The sequence below is a fragment of the Castor canadensis genome, chromosome 4 (assembly GCF_047511655.1).
Source record: "Castor canadensis chromosome 4, mCasCan1.hap1v2, whole genome shotgun sequence".
NCBI lineage: Eukaryota > Metazoa > Chordata > Mammalia > Rodentia > Castoridae > Castor > Castor canadensis.
In genome coordinates, this window is record NC_133389.1 from 22658089 (window position 1) to 22676407 (window position 18319).

At 38.3% G+C, this 18319-nt stretch overlaps 1 protein-coding gene and 1 pseudogene across 2 annotated transcripts in view; both read left to right on the top strand.

Annotated features, from left to right (window-relative positions):
• LOC109693067 (ras-related protein Rab-2A pseudogene) lies at positions 1-534 on the top strand (annotated as a pseudogene).
• A 15408-nt stretch (positions 535-15942) lies between these two features.
• The window catches only part of Mbd2 (methyl-CpG binding domain protein 2), a 62935-nt gene continuing 60558 nt past the window's right edge, over positions 15943-18319 (top strand). The window contains exon 1 of one of the 2 annotated variants that reach the window (XM_074069809.1): positions 15943-16643. In XM_074069809.1, coding sequence (XP_073925910.1) covers positions 16099-16643 — 545 coding nt within the window. In that variant the 5' untranslated portion in view covers positions 15943-16098. The remainder of the gene's footprint in view (positions 16644-18319) is intronic. The other variant, XM_020174112.2, reaches the window with a different exon arrangement.

Below are 18319 nucleotides of genomic sequence, written 5' to 3' on the forward strand. Positions count from 1 at the left end.
ACAACTGTGGACCTGGTGTTTGGCTGTCTCTTCAGATACATCTTCATTGGTGACTTGGGTATTGGTAAATCATGCTTACTGCTATAGTAAAAGATTGCAGTTGGTGCATGGCCTCACTATTGGTGTAGAATTTGCTGCTTGAGTGTTAACAATTGATGGGAAACAAAACTTTAGATATGGGTATGGCAGGGCAGGAGTGCTTCCATTTTATCTGTAGCACATATTACAGTGGTATATGAGGCTTTCCTATTGTGTGATACTCAAGGAGAGACACGTTCAGTCACTTGACAACCTGGTTAGAAGATACCCACTTGCTTTCCAATTCCAACATAGTCATTATGCTTACTGGAAATGAAAGTGATTTAGAATCTAGAAGAGAAGTTTAAAACAAAAAAACATAAAGCTTTTGCACAAGAACATGGACTTATCTTCATGAGTACTTTTGTGATGACTGCTTCCAATGGAGAAGAGGCATTTATTAACACAGCAAACGATATTTATGAAAAAAAACCCATGACAAAAAAATGCAAATGATATTAAAGTTGGCCCTCATCTTGCTACTTCTATAACTGAATATAATCGTTCACATTTTGGTGAGTGCAAAGTCAAAATCAAACATGGTCAAGAAATAACAAGAGTGGAAATGGGTTTATTACCAGTAATAGGTAAGGAGAGTACAGGAGTTAATTCCTGGAACATAGGAAATATGGGATCTTATTTGGGGAACCTATACATATTCATACAGGAAGGCACTGGAGGGGTGGGCACATTCAAGAGCATGCTCAGGTTATAGTTCAAGAAGCAAAGATGGTGGGACACATTTTTGCTCAGGGTTATGAGCACATCTTCAGACGGTTAAAATGTCAGATGGAAATACTTTTGGGCATGCATAGTTTGCTTCATAAGGGTGATGGACAGGAATGCTTCTGGGTATGTTCAATTTTTTCTACAGTTTTTGATGAAAAAAAACAAACAGATTGAGAGTGCCCCTAACTGTACCTGCCTTGCTCAGCTCCTAACACTACTAATGCAATACATACAAGCAATCAAGGAGGACAGCAGGCAGCAGGAGACTGCTGTTGTTTGTTTTTACTGTCTGGCTGTCCAAATGGAGCTACTCACTTATTCTGTTAATCTGAGACATGAAACTATTTGAAATGACTTTTTATCCAAGAAAACATTAACCCTTCAAATTCTTGTGTAACTTTGAGTACATGGCTAACATTCACTTTAAAAGACAAGTTTTAGAGATTGCATTTACATCTATTTGTATTGGATTTCTAGACCCACAAAGAAGATTTGTTGTTATTGTTAAATGTTGTCTGGTCCCCTTAACTAAGAACTGAATTGTATTAAACACTGAAGAGTTGTCTTGAGTATTTTAAATCATTGTTCCCAACCCCTATGGTTACCTAATGTTTAATACTATAGAACTGTTCTCAATTTTCAAAGCTATGAGAAAAAGAAATAAGGTTTAATATTCATTAGATGATGAGGAGGACAGGGAGAGTCAACATCTCAAAGCTCTGTCATCCCACTTCTGAGAGAAAATGTCCACTTTTTATTAAAGGGGAGTTCAGACTCTCAGTTTGAGTTCTTGACAAAATGCCAGTCCAGAATGGCTGCTGGCCTTGGTTTTCCAGGTGCCATGGCACTGCATCTCTGAAGCAGTATTTCTTGGAAGACAGGTTTACTTCTCTGGTGGTCAGAGAGAGATAAGGTGTAGAAGACTGCCTGTTTTAATTAGAGTAAAGGGTGTTAACCCGGAGCTCTTCAGCATGTAGATGAAAGGGAGGGAAATGTCAGTTTGATTAACAAGAAGAGTGAACTGGCCAGCATGCAAGCCAGCATCAGCCAAAATATTTTCCTTTTTGTAGTCCCAGTAACAAAAGTATTGTATTGCTTGGACACCGAACTTTAAACTTTTTGACATTGTTAAGAAGTACGTTCATCTTTTCCTGTCACTAGTCCAAGAAAAATTGCTTCATGTATATTATCAAAGGCTATGCATATGTTAACCTGTTCTAATACAAAAAGTTTGCTCTTTGTCCACAATTTTCTTAAGACCTCCTCAGAAAAGGATTACTTTGCGCCTTAGTCTGCACTGTTGGGTAGAACTACAGGATAATTAGTGGAAAGAGCAGAAGCAAGAAATCCTTACATGTAAGAAACATCAAGAAGAATGAATATCCACGTTTAGATGGTACATCATGAGGACTTTACTCCTTCCTTAAACACAGTACTGTTTTGTTTTTCTTTTGTTCATATGATTTCCAAGTATAGTTTTCACACAGGACAGTTTGTTAGCCTTGATGTACAATGACTATGAAAGTTTTCTTTCATTGGCAACCTGTACTCTTTAAAATAAGATAAGCATCTTGTTTGGTTTGAAGGTGTAACAACAATGAAAGTACCTGATGAAAAGTCCTGTTAAAAGTTTTTAAAAAATTATAAAATAGCTCTATAAATTCCATCAAAGGAAGAATTAGACTTAATAACTAGTTGATGAAACTCCTGTATTTACTAGACTTATCTACTAACTGCAGATCCAGGCTTCTCCATGCTATCATTCAAATTCTTTCATGGCTGTCAGACTTTTTTTTCATAAATAATAGACTGTTTAATCAAGCAAAATGTTACTCAAAGTACCCATCTCAGTCACCACCTCTGCTGTAGACAGAAGCAGAATTTTATGACCACATTTATCTTTTCAGTTTACTTTTTTTTTTACAGTACTGGGACTTGAACTCAGGGTCTACACCTTGAGCCATTTCACCAGCCCTTTTTTGTGAAGGGTTTTTGGAGATAGGGTCTCGTGAACTATTTGTCTAGGCTGGCTTTGAACCATAATTCTCCTGATCTCTGCGTCTTAGGTACCTAGGATTACGGGTGTGAGCCACTGGTACCTTTTTCCATATAATCAAAGAGAATAATCTAACTAGAGAATACTGGTCACAAGATTTGTCAAACAGGGTTTGTGAAGGATGATTGTTGATATATAAGCTTCAGCAGCTATTTCTATTTCTTTTTTGGAGTGTAGTCTTTAGGAATTCACACAGAGAAGCTGTATCAAATGTTTTGTTTGTCTTTTGGGGTGCTGAAAATGGAAACTGGCCCTCACCCATACCCAATTGCTTTACCACTGAGCTACACCCTCAAACCTCAAGTGTTATTTTTAAATCAGTGTCCATGGAAAAGCAAGTATACTCTTCAAACAAAGAGTTTGATCCAGAAGCTTGAGAAAATGGTCACAAGTATTTGCCTCTCAGTTGAATCACTAATGGTACCTAATTTTATTTCCTATGGAAGCACAGCAATTTACACATGTCAAAATGAAATACAAAGTCTCCCCTACTCAGTACGCTGTATATTACTTGTTATTGCACAATGTTTGATTTGCAGACATAAAGTAGATACACCAGTGCTTTGCCTGACATTTCACAATGTGGCACACATGTTGTAACAGTGTTTTTCCTTATACAGTTTTGTGTGCTCAGACATGTAAAAACCTAAGTTAATATTGAAAGGGAAAAAAAAAAGCTGAGTCAGAACATAGCCAATAATCAGTGAAGCAACACAAGAGTTTCAAATACACTAATCCAGATGGCAGAAAAATCAGAATCTTTAAGGTGACCTTCATATGATCTCTGTACACTCTTCTCTTTGGAGTATGGACAGAACCTTAAAACTGCTTTTATATTTTATTTGCAGTCTGGGGATCAAAACCTAGGGTGTCAGCACAGGTTGGGCAAATGCTCTACCACTGAGCTACACCCAGCCATTTTAAGTTACTGTTTAGCCAATGAAGTACAGCCAAGTTGATGAGCTATCACTCCTGCGATTATATCAGCTACCAAAGATGCAGGGAATTTGCAGATCTTCTTAAGACCCTTGATCAGTTGACTTTAAGTCAACCAAAATGGAGGTTATGCTTAGTGGATCTGACTTAACCAGTTAAAGCCTTTAAACAAGGGTCTAGAGGCCAGAGACTTGCCTGTCAGTCTTAAAGAAACAAATCAGCTTCAAACAGAATTGAAAGGAAAAAAATGTAATACAAAAATAAAGAAACAAATCACCAAGTGTTCTACAGCAGCCAGCAATGAATTCTGCTTGACAATCACATGTCCTTGGAAGAGGATCCTGAGCCTCAGGTAAGACCCTAGCCATGGTCAACCCCTTGAAAACACCCAAGAACAAAGGACCCGGAGGTGAGACCAACAGCAAATGACCCAGTTAAATCCATCTTCCTAACTCTCAGAAATCTTGTGATAATAAATGTGTGTTGCTTTAAGGTTCTAAGTTTGTGGCAATTTGTTATCCAACAGTAGAAAACTAATATAGATGCTTTATTCCCAGGCAGATGAATATTCTGAAGACCTTGAGACTAACATTCAGTATTAACATTGCTCAAGATCAGAATTAAAGCTGAGAGCAATCCCTGAAATACACATCAACTATAGAAAAGAACAATAGGAAGACCAATGCACTTAAGATTATATACTAAGAACTTCAGGAAGATAGAAAACTGCTTACAAAACTGCAAAAATAAGTTAAACCAGCAGATAAAATGGCTTCCAAGTTGATTTTTAAAAACAATTTGGAGTCTATTTTATTATCCTTTTTAATTTTTAAAAACTATATACTTAAATACTAACAAATTTCAAAAGTGAAAAATGTGTAACTTACAGAGGAACTTGGTAGACACCACCTTGATCCAGAGATCAAAGATAAAGGCACCAGTAATGGGTTAAATTGCAATCCTCTTGTCATCTGATAGTATGTAATGAAAGGGACATGGTATTGCTTCTGTGCTGTTTCTGCCAAGGAAGCATAAAACCTGGAAATAAACATGAGGAAACATGAGACAAACCCAAATTAAAGGGTGTTCTGAAAAATAATCGACCTGAAATCTCTGAAAACTTTTGGTCATAAAAGTCAGGGAAAAACTTAAGATCTGTTCTGTAATTGAAGGACACTGAAAAGACATAGGAAGCATATTCCCAATATGATTCTGGACTAGATATTTTTGCTATAAAGGATGGTGTTGGGTCCATTGGCAAAATTTGAATGGCTCCAAAAATCCAAAATTAACATGTCAATGTTAGTTTCTTGATTTTGATGAATGTATTGAAGTTATTATAGAGGAGAACATTTTTGTCTGTAAGAATTAAAAAAATAACCTATTTGGAGGTATCAATTAACAATATTACTTTAAAACGGTGAGGGAAAATATGTTCTTGCAATCTTTCTAGAAGTTTGAAGTTGTTTAAAAGAAAAAGTTAGAAAAAAATAAATCTTGGGCTGTTAAAAAATATATATATTTGGGAAACTCCAAAAGTAATTTGAATGATTTTCATTATTACTCTGTTTTGCTCTTTCTCAAAATATCTGATTATTCTAAATAAAACTTATCTATAGAGCAGTCATACAATATTTCCATTCATTTAAAAAGCTATAAAATGTATCATTTTTCAATTTGTTAATTACTTAATTTTTTTCTTTAGTGATAAATTATGACTTTCATATTCATAGATTTTGAATAGGTTCCAGAAGATATTTGCTAAAATAAATAAAAATTTCTCTTTTCACATTTTTGTGTATCCATTAACTATTTCTCTCTAAAATTAGTTTGGGATTTTTCCTTATGCATCCTTAAGTGTTTATTATTCCAGAATGATTAATTATTGTATTGTATTTGTTGTAGTGGCTTAAAACAAATCTGTTGTAGATGTATAAATATTTAAGGTAAACATGAAAAAAAATGCACCATTTCTTTCTGACCTAAGTTTAGATGCATGATGGCACATGCCCTGTAATCCCAGCTGCTCTGGAAGGGAGAGCAGGAGGATCAAAGTTCAAGGCCAACTCTGGTTTAAAAAGAAAAGTGAAAACCCCATCTTAATAAATAAACATGGTATGGTGGTTGCATTTGTAGTTCCAGCTTTGTGGAAGGTTTTGGTAGGTGGATCACTGTTTTTAGGTAGCTCATGGGCCCTATCTGAAAAATAACTAAGCAAAAAAGGGCTGGTGGCATGGCTCAAGTGGCATAGCACCTGCTTAGCAAGCATGAAGTCCCAAATTCAAACCTGAGTACCAGTAAAAAAAGAGAAATCAATTTTAATCCTAATTTCCTTTTATTGTTACTAAATTCAAAAGTATTTACTTCATATAATCACTATGAACATTTTTCATGTTTAGAAATATTTGTAAATATTTCTGGTTACATGTGTCTTTTAAAGAAAATTATTCCTCTTTAATTTTTTGGACATTAGTATTTTCATTCATTGTTATCCCCATAAAAGTCATATTGGAACAATTACTCTGGTTAATCAATGGAGGATTGATTAACCCTCCATTCCGCACCCCCCCACTCAGTTGAAGCTGTAATATTTGACTCTTCAGTCACTGAGCCTACATAAACTCTGACTTTTTAGCACAAGTCTTATACTTCAACTTGTATTTTTCTTCTCCTCACATGAAGCAATCAAACTTTTCAGTGATTACTGTGAACTGTTCAGAACTTTTATTCAGAGCTGAAAAGCTTTCTTTAACTTTAGTTATGGCTAAGAACAATATTTGAAACTCAGATCAGCTAAAGAAAAAACATCAAGAGTCCTTTACCATTATATGCTAGGCATCTGAGAAAGATGGTCAGTTACATGCTGAAAATGTTGACTTAAGCAGTGATAGCCCAGCAGATAGCACAGACCCAGGCATACATAAAACCTACATGGGTAAAAATAAAAATTACATATAAGCAAAGGAAGGCTGTATTTCACTCCATTGTGTAATGGAAAAAACTCAGGTTTTAAAACCAGATGGACCTAGGCTCAACGCCAGCTTTATTACTACCAACAAGTCGACTAAACCCTGATGGGTAATTTATCCTCTCAATTCTTAGTAGCCTTATCTGTAAACTGATGATAATGATAGATCCACTTTGTATGGCGTTGTGATGATTAGATGTAAGGCATGGAGAGTGTCCAACCCAAGGGCTGGCATATAGTAGGCACTCAGAAAAAGAAATGGTAATTATCTTTACTATCATGAAGTTGTGAGTGAATGTAACAAAAGGCAAGTAACATTATAATTTTTCAAAATTATGCTTTTATTAGAATAATAGATGCACATGGTTTAAAAGTTAACTGATACTATACCAAGTATAAAGAAAGTTTGCTGTACCTGGCTCACCTCTTTTTATTCCCTGGTCTCATTAGAGGGTCAAAAAATGTCTTCTTTTTCAGCTGCTTACTCTAATGTAATTTCATCTTCCCAATTTTTGTTAAATTCCTCAAATATTACTACATATTATAAAATATCACAGCATTGTGATTATTATGTTTCCTTTTCTCCTGAAGTTAAGGATAGCCTCTTAAATTTTTTTTCTTAGTGTTCTATGAAATTATCACTGACTTCTCCCCAAATTTTGCTTTTCAACATAATTTTCTGCACGGTCAACTGAACAGGTAGTCAGTCCTCTTTATTTAATTTTTCCTAGAGATGTGCTCCTTGACTTCTATACTCTTCTTCCAATGGGGACTATTGTTCTTTGGGGTTAGTGTCCAGTTAAGAACTCCTTTCTGGTATATCTTAGAAAGATTAAATGGCATATATTCTAAAACAATATTTCTTTAGCAATGAAAATTTCCACATTCTCCCAAGAGGTTCACATTTCAAAATATGTTAAGAGATTATTCCCTTATCTCAACTGTTTTATGACAAAGCAAGGTTAGGCAAAGACTAGACCCAAATAAAATTGTATTTCTTTTGAGGTGCATTACTAACTTTTGTTATGTTCTCCCAAACCCTGTAATAAACATATTCAAACTTTCTTCAATGTAGTGAAATATTATGGCAATATCTTGTTCCTCTCTTTTATGGGACTATTCAAATGTTATAATCTGGTTTTTCTGAGTTAGTACTAACTCATCTGAATATTTTCTGAACTTCTCACCAAAATATCCATTAATATATGATTTTGAAATGTAACATTAAAAGGAACAAATTTAGCACTCACAAATGATATGCTGTTGGAGGGGAATGTGTCTTGTCTACTCTTATTTTTAACCAGAGTTCCTTTTTCTTCTTCATATTACTAGTTACTTGTTCCAACCCTGAAGAGAAAGTGATTGGTGAGTTTGGGAAAGGAAAAGAAAACAAAACAAAACTGTGTCACCGGAGACAAATACTAATTTCTCAGAACTAAAGGAAGGGTTTGATTGTCAGAGTGAAAATGAGGGCACTGTTCCTCAAATTTGAGGAAAAATATATATTCCTTTTTATAAGAAAAAACTTTTGAGGATCCCTTTCCCCCAACTTTGGTATTAAATTAGTTATGTGAAAACATAAAACTAGCCTAACCTCATTATGCTTAGGGGTCTTATCCAATTATAAGGAGTGAACACATTTATAAGTTTAGTACAAGTAAAATTATCAAACAAAGTCATCACATCAAGCCAGTTTTCTGTTATGGATGATTTTTCCCCCAGAAACCAAATTATTGATCCCAAAGTTTTTATATGGTACAAACTGCCACTATGGATTTTGGTCCATAGTCACCACTGCATTCTACAAAAGACTAAGTTTTCCCATCACTTTTCTCTGATTGAATAACTTTAAAACTTTCATTTGGTGTTACTTGATTTTCACATGGTAAACTTTAGTATTCACATATTATGTGGACATCTGTTCCTTTACCATTAGTCAATATGGGGACAGTATAGCTCAGGGAAAAATGAGACATGAGAAACAGCCAGGAATTCAGAAATAAACATTGTATTAATGAACAGTTTGATTAAAAGCACACAGACACTACTTTGCTTTAAGTCTTACACTTCCTCAGTAAGCTGCAATATTTAGTAAAGAGAAAGAAAAGGGGAGAATAGGGCAGCTCTCTCCCTTTGACCTTGCCTGCTTGCCCAGAAAATTAGGGTGCTCTGAGAACTGAGCAAGGATATCTTGAAGAAAAACCCTTTATCCTGGGAAAAAAAACACCTGGGAAAATGACTCCTTTGGGCATAGGAAGTATTTTCACAGGAAAATATTTATCTCAAAGATGGATACCTTTCATGAAGGGAGCATCTGGCAAAGCCCATCCATTGTTTAAAGAGATGTTTAACCATCTATGTTATAATGATCCAAATTTAATAAGCAAACCAATCTTGATATCTTTGGGTTCCATTGACAGAACTGTGTAACAGCAAGAACGATTAAATATACCAGGGGCTCAGCACAAAGGGAAGCACTCATCCTATGGAAAATTTGAACCAACCCCCAACCTACTTTTTCACCATAAATATCCCTGATGTTAAGCATTCATTGCACCCATTATGAGATGTCCCTATATCCATGTCTGAGTTATATATTATCCTTTTTCTGCTTTGCTTTACTAATAAACTTTCTTGGTCTCTACCTTGATGCATACTAAAATTCTTCTTTTTTTTTTTTTAATGACAACATCACAAACTTGGTGCCCAAGGGTCAGGTAGAGGTCTCTTCCCTTTTGAAGTCTCACTAGTTCTGGTAACAATTATCATTTAAAGTAGCACAGTTTGTTACTGACTAGATCAAACTTGGGTAGTGAAATAAGAGGACATGACTCAGATATCAGATGATTATGCAGACAGTTCACAATGTGTTTATGTGAGGACTTTCTTTTTTAATGCATTATTATTGAAATGAAAACTTGATGTCAATATTTTTTTGGTAGAGAATTGGCAAACTGAGTACATCTCAGTAGTAGAAATGGTGATGGAAGCTCTCCTTCCCCAGACCTGTTATACGGAGGACAGTTGCTGTGCAATGATTGAGTTCAGAGATGATTTATGGGACCATAGTCTCTGGAGTTGGAGCTTTCAGTGTGTCAGTCAAGGCAGTTAGAGCCCAAGTAAAAGTCATCTCTTGAAATTCTTTCTCTTGCATCAAGGGAGTGAAGGGAAATTCCCCCTGGTCTGCCACTGCCAGGGGAAAAGCCTACCAACCACTCTTGCTTGCTCTCTCTAGTCTCACTTCTCCCTGACTCCCTCCTGTACTTTTTGCAATCTCTCACACAGGAACCTCAAGTTGGGAGCTGCCTGAATTCTCAGAGAGGGTAGAAATTGTTATCTTAGCAAAGAACGTATTCTGCTTCAGGTATCCAAAACCCCAGCAGTAATTTAATTCTGAAATGATGTGGTTTCTCACGTAACAAGAAGTCTGGAGATAAATAGTTACAAGACTGTTCAGCTGCACCATAATGTCACAGGCTCTTCATCTGGCTCTGTTGTATTCTTAGAGTGTTGGCCTTTTAGCTTTGTGTTCTTTGCTTCATAGTTGCAAAATGACTGGCACAGTTTTCAGAAATTACATCCATGTTCCATCAGGAACAAAGGAAAAGAGTAATGCCATCATGTCTTTTTTTTTTTAAAGCAGTAAATGCATTCCTATAAACATCTTCACCTCTACTCTGTTCTCACCTAAGCTAGTATGGAACAGTATTTGTGTTTTGTAGTCACTATAATGGAGGAGGGCAAAGGAGATGCAGGTTGGTAGTGGGTTTTGGAATATGCCAACCAATATGTCTGCCACAGATGGTGACAGAGAAAGTTGCTGAATCACTGTTGTTACCATCTTCCACCCCAGAAAACAGACTTTTAAGCTATGCAGAAGAATATGTATGTGACAATAATAACAGGTGCCTGGAGATAAGCAACTGTGTAGAATTGTGTACAAATGCACAATTGTGATCAATTTGTTCTGGGGTCTTCAGATTGATCAAAGGGATAAAAATGGGCATAAAGTCTAAAAGTTTTTAGACTAGGACCATTGGGCCAAAACATGAGATACTACTTTTTAAAACTATTCTAAAAGATGCCACAGATTAAGGGTAAATTACAAATTAGCCAGCCAAAAAGAAAATATTCTGAGAAGAAATTTGTAATAGATTCCAAAAATAAACAAGTCATTGAAATATATATATATATATATATATATATATATATATATATATATATATAATTTTAGAGAGTATTAGGAGGCCTCAAGTTATTGGAAATCAATGAGCAGAAGCATAGATACAGATTTTTAAATTCAGGGATGATTGTTTAGAAGTAGAATCTCCTTTTGTGACTATCTTTTATGATACATATTCTCCATTTTTGAGAGACTGATGAGCAGTTCAAATTAAAGTTAATATAAAAGGGACTGAAAGAAAAACATTGTAACTGTCTTGAAATTTCTTTTTAAAAAATTTTTTTTGGTGGGACTGAGGTTTGAACTCTAGGCTTTGTGCTATAACTGTCTTATAATCAGAAATGTTTGTAAACTGAATTTAAGGCCAGTTTTAAATTAAGTCAAGTTTGTCTTGAAGTGTCCTTGGAAGCATAGAAACGTATCCAAATCTTCTGAGACTAGAAGTGATTTAGTGTTTTTCTTTTTTCTTTTATGGGCAGTACTGGAATTGAATTTAGGCTTTGCACTTGCTAGGCAGGCATTCTACCACTTGAGGCACACCCCAGCCCTTTTTACTGTGGTTATTTTGGAGATAGGGTCTTGCTTTTTGCCCAGGCTGGCCAAGACTGTGATCCTCCTATTTTATACTTCTAGCCATAGCTGGGATGACAGGCATGTACCACCACACCCAGCTTTTTTTCTACTAAGATGGGGGTCTCAGGAACTTTCTTGCCTGGACTGGGCTGGAATGGTGATCTTTCTTATCCCATGTAGCTTGGGAAGACATTTGCAACCACTGGCACCTACCAGTATTCTTATTTGAATAGAATCCATGTTACTTTGCTCATTATTTTGAAGAGCACACACTTTTTACAAGGTATATAAATTCATCAGGTATCTAATGAACCCTTCCCACATGCCAGGCAAATCCAGCAAGAGGCTCTAAGGATGCAGTGGTAAAAATAAAGAAGGGCGTTGTGCACTGGTAGGGGAGAAAAGAAAATTAAATTAAGTATAATAGATGGATGGGGGAAATGCTAAATGAATATGGAATAGAGCATACAGCCTGGGATATTCAAGCAAGCAAGCGGGGCTGAGAATGTCAGGAAAGTTTTCCTGAACAAAATGATGGCTAAGGTGGCTGGAGGGGAGAAGCAGGAATTAGTCAGACGAAAGGCACTGACATTGGGGATAGTAGAAGCAGAGGAGCTTTTTCCCATCTTAGGTGGCCACAATGTGAGGATGGTGTTGTTTGAAACAGGGTTTCACTGTATTTCCCAGGCTAGTTGGAACTCCTGTGCTCAAGCAATTATCCTGCCTTTGCCTCTGGAGTTACAGGGATTGCAGGTATGCACCACTTTGCTTTGCTAGCCCTTATTTCTGATGGATCATATGTCCCAGCATTCTGGTGTTTTGCAGCCAAGATTATGGTTCATAACCACTGCTTAGCATGTCAAGTGGTACTTCAGCACTCTAAAACCTAAAGATCACTTTCTTTCTACTGACAGCATTGAGTTTTTTTACTTTTAGGGAGTTGAATCAAATAAACATCTCTCCACCTTTGAATCCCAAACATTTACTTATGGCTATTGTTACAACAAGCAGACATTAAAAAAAAAAAAACAGTTACTTATTAAATTATTTCCCTTGGTTCAAAACTTACCTACCTCGTCTTGTTTTTGCTTGCTTTTTAGATAATTAACTCCTCACTTTTTAGTTTGAACTATACAGTGCAAGATTCCTCTGTAGTCATTCCAAGTAGAAAGTTATAAAAAAGCCCTTTTATTTATACTGCATGTACTTAAAAGTGTCATTCGTTCTCTTGCCATGCTGTGCCAGCAACATTTTATTATAGTTGGGAATTAGGTGAACAGTAGTTGAGCCAACTGAGTGAATCATAAGACTTGCTAATTAGAGCTGGAAAATGTCTTTTTGGTTGTGCCCTAATTCCTATGAAATGTCTTGATAAATTCTGACCTTGCCATTTGGACTTGGTAAGAAAGTGAAACTCATGTACTTGGTATCACTTGATGCAAATATGCTCATTGGAAAATGTAAGGTTATCCAATATTTAAGTCCTTCTTTTATTCAGTATTTTATCACACTCAAAGATTCAAATGTAAGTTATATATTTGTCAATAAAATGCACAAATCTTAAAACCAGTCATTACCTTCTCACAGTTCTCCATTCCCTGAATTTATTCCAATTAACACTTATTTTTCTTGCAAACGACTTTTTCTTCAATCCCTTGACCTCAGCTTTACCTGTTTTTATTTTTAAAAAAAGAATGGGTAGTCTTTCAGGGGTGACAGTTGGTGTTTTAGCACCTGCTTTACACCAGGGAGGTGGTGATCAGAGGTGGTTAACTCTATTGTTTGATGAAAGGACCAGATTTCATGCATGATCCTGCCTTGTTTTTGTCTTTCACTTTTTCCCTAAAATAAGCCAGCAAGATATTTTCCATTGTGAGAGAGACAAAAATCACAAAATTTTGGACACAACTTTACAATGTTGCTATGCTTCTTTGAGGAATGATACAAAATGTATTTTCCTAGAATTATAAAAGTTGTATTATTTGCCCCATATTTGAAAGGAAACAAAGGGACTTCTCTCTTAGGTATTTAGCATATATTCTTAACCTTCTTAGGCTCGCAATCAACTCTCTGTGAGAATTTATTCTGTTTCCTTAATTGGAATGTTTTCTTCTTTTAGTGGAAGACATTTAAATAAGTATCTTTAATTTTTTTTCTTTTTTTTTTTTACTTTGCTCTATGGTACTGCAGTAGAAAAATTCAGGGCTGATGGAGTGGCTTGAGTGGTAGAGCACCTGCCTAGCAAGCATGAGGCCCTGAGTTGAAACCCTAGTACTGCTAAAAAACAAACAAATAAACAACCCACCCCAAAAACCAAACAAGGGTGGCCAAAAGCTTTTGAAATGCCTAAATAAGATTTTTCTTAATAGAGGGAGCATTAAAGTGTATGTACTGGGATTTAGCAAATGGAATCTGGTAGTAGAAGTCAAAATAATGACTAGAAATTTATTTATTTTTGGCACTCTACTACTTGAGCCACATCACCAACCCCTTTGATGGTGGTTATTTTTGAGAGAGGGTCTCACTTTTGCCCCGGTCAGCCTGCCTCCTATCTGTGTTTTTCTGCCAGCTGGGATGACAGGTGCACACCACTATGCCCAGCTGTTGATTGAGGTGGGGTCTCAAGAACTTTTTGTGCCACCTGGCCTTGAACTATAATCCTCCTGATCTCTGCCTCCTGAATAGCTTGAGCCACCATGCCTCATTTGACACAAAATAGAAAGATGAAATTGACCAAAAGTATATCATTTTCCATCTGTGTCTCAGCTACTGTTTCTACTATGATTTTGCTCATGTTCACCCTATAGTTTGTTTTTATTTATTGCAATGTTGGGGATCAAACCCAAAATCTCCTACATGATAGGCAAGTGCTCTACCACTGAGCTATACCTCTAGCTCTACTGTATGGTTTTAATTAGGTGTGAAAAATTAGAGCACTCTTTTATAGAGTGTCATCTACATTTTGATTTTATTTTTCTCTTTCATTCTTTTGCCTGAGTTTTAAATGTTGGTATTGCTACAGATTCAGTTGTGTTCTTGATCCTTGATCCTACTCTTCTTGTTTTATCATTATTATTTAAATTTGCAAGCTCTTTCTTGAAGAATGTTTTTATTTGGAGGGTCTCCTTTCAATTCTCACTTTCACAAATGACTGAAATTCACACATTTCTACTACTGACCTGAAAATTTTCTTCTGAAAATCCAACTCTTTGCTGGGTATATTTCTAGATAGATTTCATATAGGATGCTATTACTTAGTATCTCTCTAAGTTTGAGTTCAGAGACAAATTTGTTTGTACAAGTTAATGTTTGATTATTAGCTTTCCATTATATTACATTAATTTTTTTCTATACATTAATCTTGGTCCTTGACTTACAGGTTCTATGCATTCAGAAACCCTAGAGAGTTTGTCATCAATCTGATAACAAAACTGCTTCACTCTTCAAATATGTCATAATGTATCATCTTAAATTTCAACAGTACATTTCTACTGAAAATGTTTATGAATATTAAACATTTATAAAATTCTAAAATTCTTCTCTAACTTGGGCATGGTGGTGCATACCACTGTGGTCCCCAGTACTGGGGAGACTGAGGCAGGAGTTTAAGGCCAGCATGGGAACATAGTGAGACCCACTCACCTTTTATAAAATAAAATAAAACTCTCTAAAATTGAAATCAGTTTAAGTAATTTGCCATTACTCTTTAAAATTACTTCTGAATAATGATTTGGCTGGCCCAGATGAATTCCACAGAGATTCTTACAGGCTTGGCACAGTGGGTTAAGTTGAACTTTCAACACAAAGCAATATTTACCAAGTAGAAGGCCACTGGTTTTTGTGTTTGACAAGAAGGTTTAAATCAAGAAAGATCCCATAAAATGTAGCAAATTCTAGATGGATTCAGGAATCTAGTCATTTTGAGATTGGAGAGAATAATCCAAATTACCATTTCCCTTCCCATAGCCTTAAAAAAGTCCTAGAATTCGTCAGTGGCCTTGAAGCCGGGCTCTGGAGGACACTGGTGACATCCAAAGGGACACTGCCTGCCTCTTTCCTTCAGTCTGAAGGAAAAGGGGAGACTTGGTGGAGCGGTGGGAAACGGGGGTGGTGCATATAACCCCGTTAAATGACAGCTGGGTTAGTAAACACCAGGTCTGTTTTGCTTATTGTTCATTAATTGCAAGCAAACATAGGTGGCATCAAACCACCAGGAAGGTTAACCCCACTTGACACGAAGCAACCACCGTCGCCGGCGCCCCGTCACCGGCGGCCCGCCTTCCGGGCTGTGAGCGCGCCGGGGGCGGGAACCGGAAGGGCGCGGCCGGGGTCGGCGTGGGCGGGGCCGGGGGCGGACCGTCCAGGAGGCGGGGGCAAGATGGCCGCCCCGAGCGCTTGGAGGACTAAGAGGCGGTGACCGGGGCCACGCCCCGGGCGGGAGGGCCGCTCTGTGCGCGCCCGCTCTATGATGCTTGCGCGCGTCCCCCGCGCGCCGCGCTGCGGGCGGGGCGGGTCTCCGGGATTCCAAGGGCTCGGTTACGGAAGAAGCGCAGCGCCGGCTGGGGAGGGGGCTGGATGCGCGCGCACCCGGGGGGAGGCCGCTGCTGCCCGGAGCAGGAGGAGGGGGAGAGCGCGGCGGGCGGCAGCGGCGCTGGCGGCGACTCCGCCATAGAGCAGGGGGGTCAGGGCAGCGCGCTCGCCCCGTCCCCGGTGAGCGGCGTGCGCAGGGAAGGCGCTCGGGGCGGCGGCCGTGGCCGGGGGCGGTGGAAGCAGGCGGGCCGGGGCGGCGGCGTCTGTGGCCGTGGCCGGGGCCGGGGCCGTGGCCGGGGCCGGGGCCGTGGCCGGGGCCGGGGCCGCGGCCGTCCCCCGAGTGGCGGCAGCGGCCTTGGCGGCGACGGCGGCAGCGGCGGCTGCGGCGTCGGCAGCGGTGGCGGCGGCGCCCCCCGGCGGGAGCCGGTCCCTTTCCCGTCGGGGAGCGCGGGGCAGGGGCCCAGGGGACCCCGGGCCACGGAGAGCGGGAAGAGGATGGACTGCCCGGCCCTCCCCCCCGGATGGAAGAAGGAGGAAGTGATCCGAAAATCTGGGCTCAGTGCCGGCAAGAGCGATGTCTACTACTTCAGGTACCTCCCTGGGGGCGAGGAGGGGGTGGTGGGGTCAAGTCGGGGTCAAGGGCTGGCCTGGGCAGGGGACAGCAAGATGAGAGCTGGGGTCCCGGGTTTATGTAGGAAGGACAAGCTGGCCTGGATACTGGACGGTGTCTGGTACCCTTGGGTGAGATTTGACCCTAAGTGCATTGAGAGAGACAGGGCATTTTATATGAAAGGCATTGGGGAAAATGGCTTGCAAAGAAAGGGTTATTAGCAGTGATGGGTAGTCCATTGAAGGGTTAAAAGAAGGTGTAATTCATCAGAACTATAAAACCCAGTCACTATTGGCTCCTGTCCCAGCCTGTCCCAGATTCATCATCACAAGAGTGGTTAATCATGCACATGTGGAAGAATTAGCTATCTACGGAAACAAAGTTTCAGTTACTTTGTGGGATCCTGGAAAGTTTCATGTAAAGTGGCCATTTGAAAGGCCTGAAGTTTTTTGGAACTCCTTGGTGCGGCAGAACATACTCTTTTGACAACGGAAACACTACTAAGTTAACGCTCCTAGACCAACATTTTGCCCCCCAGGGAACATCTGGCAACGTCTGGAGTCATTTTTGGTTCTCACACCTGGGGAGTGAGGTGCTAGTGGTGTATCTATATATAGATGGAGGGGTAGATGTCAGAGACGCTGTTATGTGATATAATTCGTAGGACAGCTCCTGCAATAAAGAATTATTGGGAGAAATGACCCAAACATTGTGTGCACATATGAATAAAAGAAAAGAAAAAAAAAAAGAATTATTGGGCCTCAAATGTCAGTAGGGATAAAGTTGACAAACCTGGTTTAAATACTTAGAAATTTTTCACTTTAATCTTAGTTATCCTGTTCATGTTCTTAGTTGTATAAGACAGTAAGCTCAGGAAATGGTCTGTGGTTATTGGTATCAGTAGAATTACAGACAAATTTACTAAATTTTCCTGTAAACCATTCCATTATAGAAGAGAGTGTAAACAAGTTACATTCAGTGGTTTGAAAGGCAGGGTATGTATTTGAGTGTTGGAACCTTTGTCAGTCATTCAGCCTTGGAATAATATTATGAAGGATTTCCCTTCTGTCATTCCCCAGGAAAATGTGTACATACATATGCACATTGCATACAGTGCACTGTTTATAAATTGAGACTATTCTTAAATAGGTTTAAAAGTTAAAAATTGTACACAAACGTATAAACATAGATACACACAAAAATGCAGTTACTACTGTTTTAATAGCATGTAAATATGAACATATTCTTTTTTCTTCCCTCCACAATGCTGGGGAATCAAACCTAAGGCCTTGCACATCTGTAGGCAAGTGCTCTACCACTGAGCTATAGCCTCATCCCCGATGGCTGCTCAAATATGTGGATGAGTGGTAGTTTTGGTAAAGTTGTTTCATCTTTTCAAGTAAAACAAAACAACACAAAAGAAATGAAAGTAGTATTAAAGCTTATTTTTTCACTTATTCTGAGATTGTTCATCTTGAAATCTCCTGGTAAATGAGAAATTTATTTTAAAAATATAAAGGTGATTATTTTCTCGTTTTGTCTTTCTCCATCAAATATTTTAATTCAGTGCTATGAAATGCTTTAGTGAATGAACATTATTTTGATTTTAAAAAATAGATGCTTCTCCCTAGTTAATTTGTTTTATTTAGTGCTCTT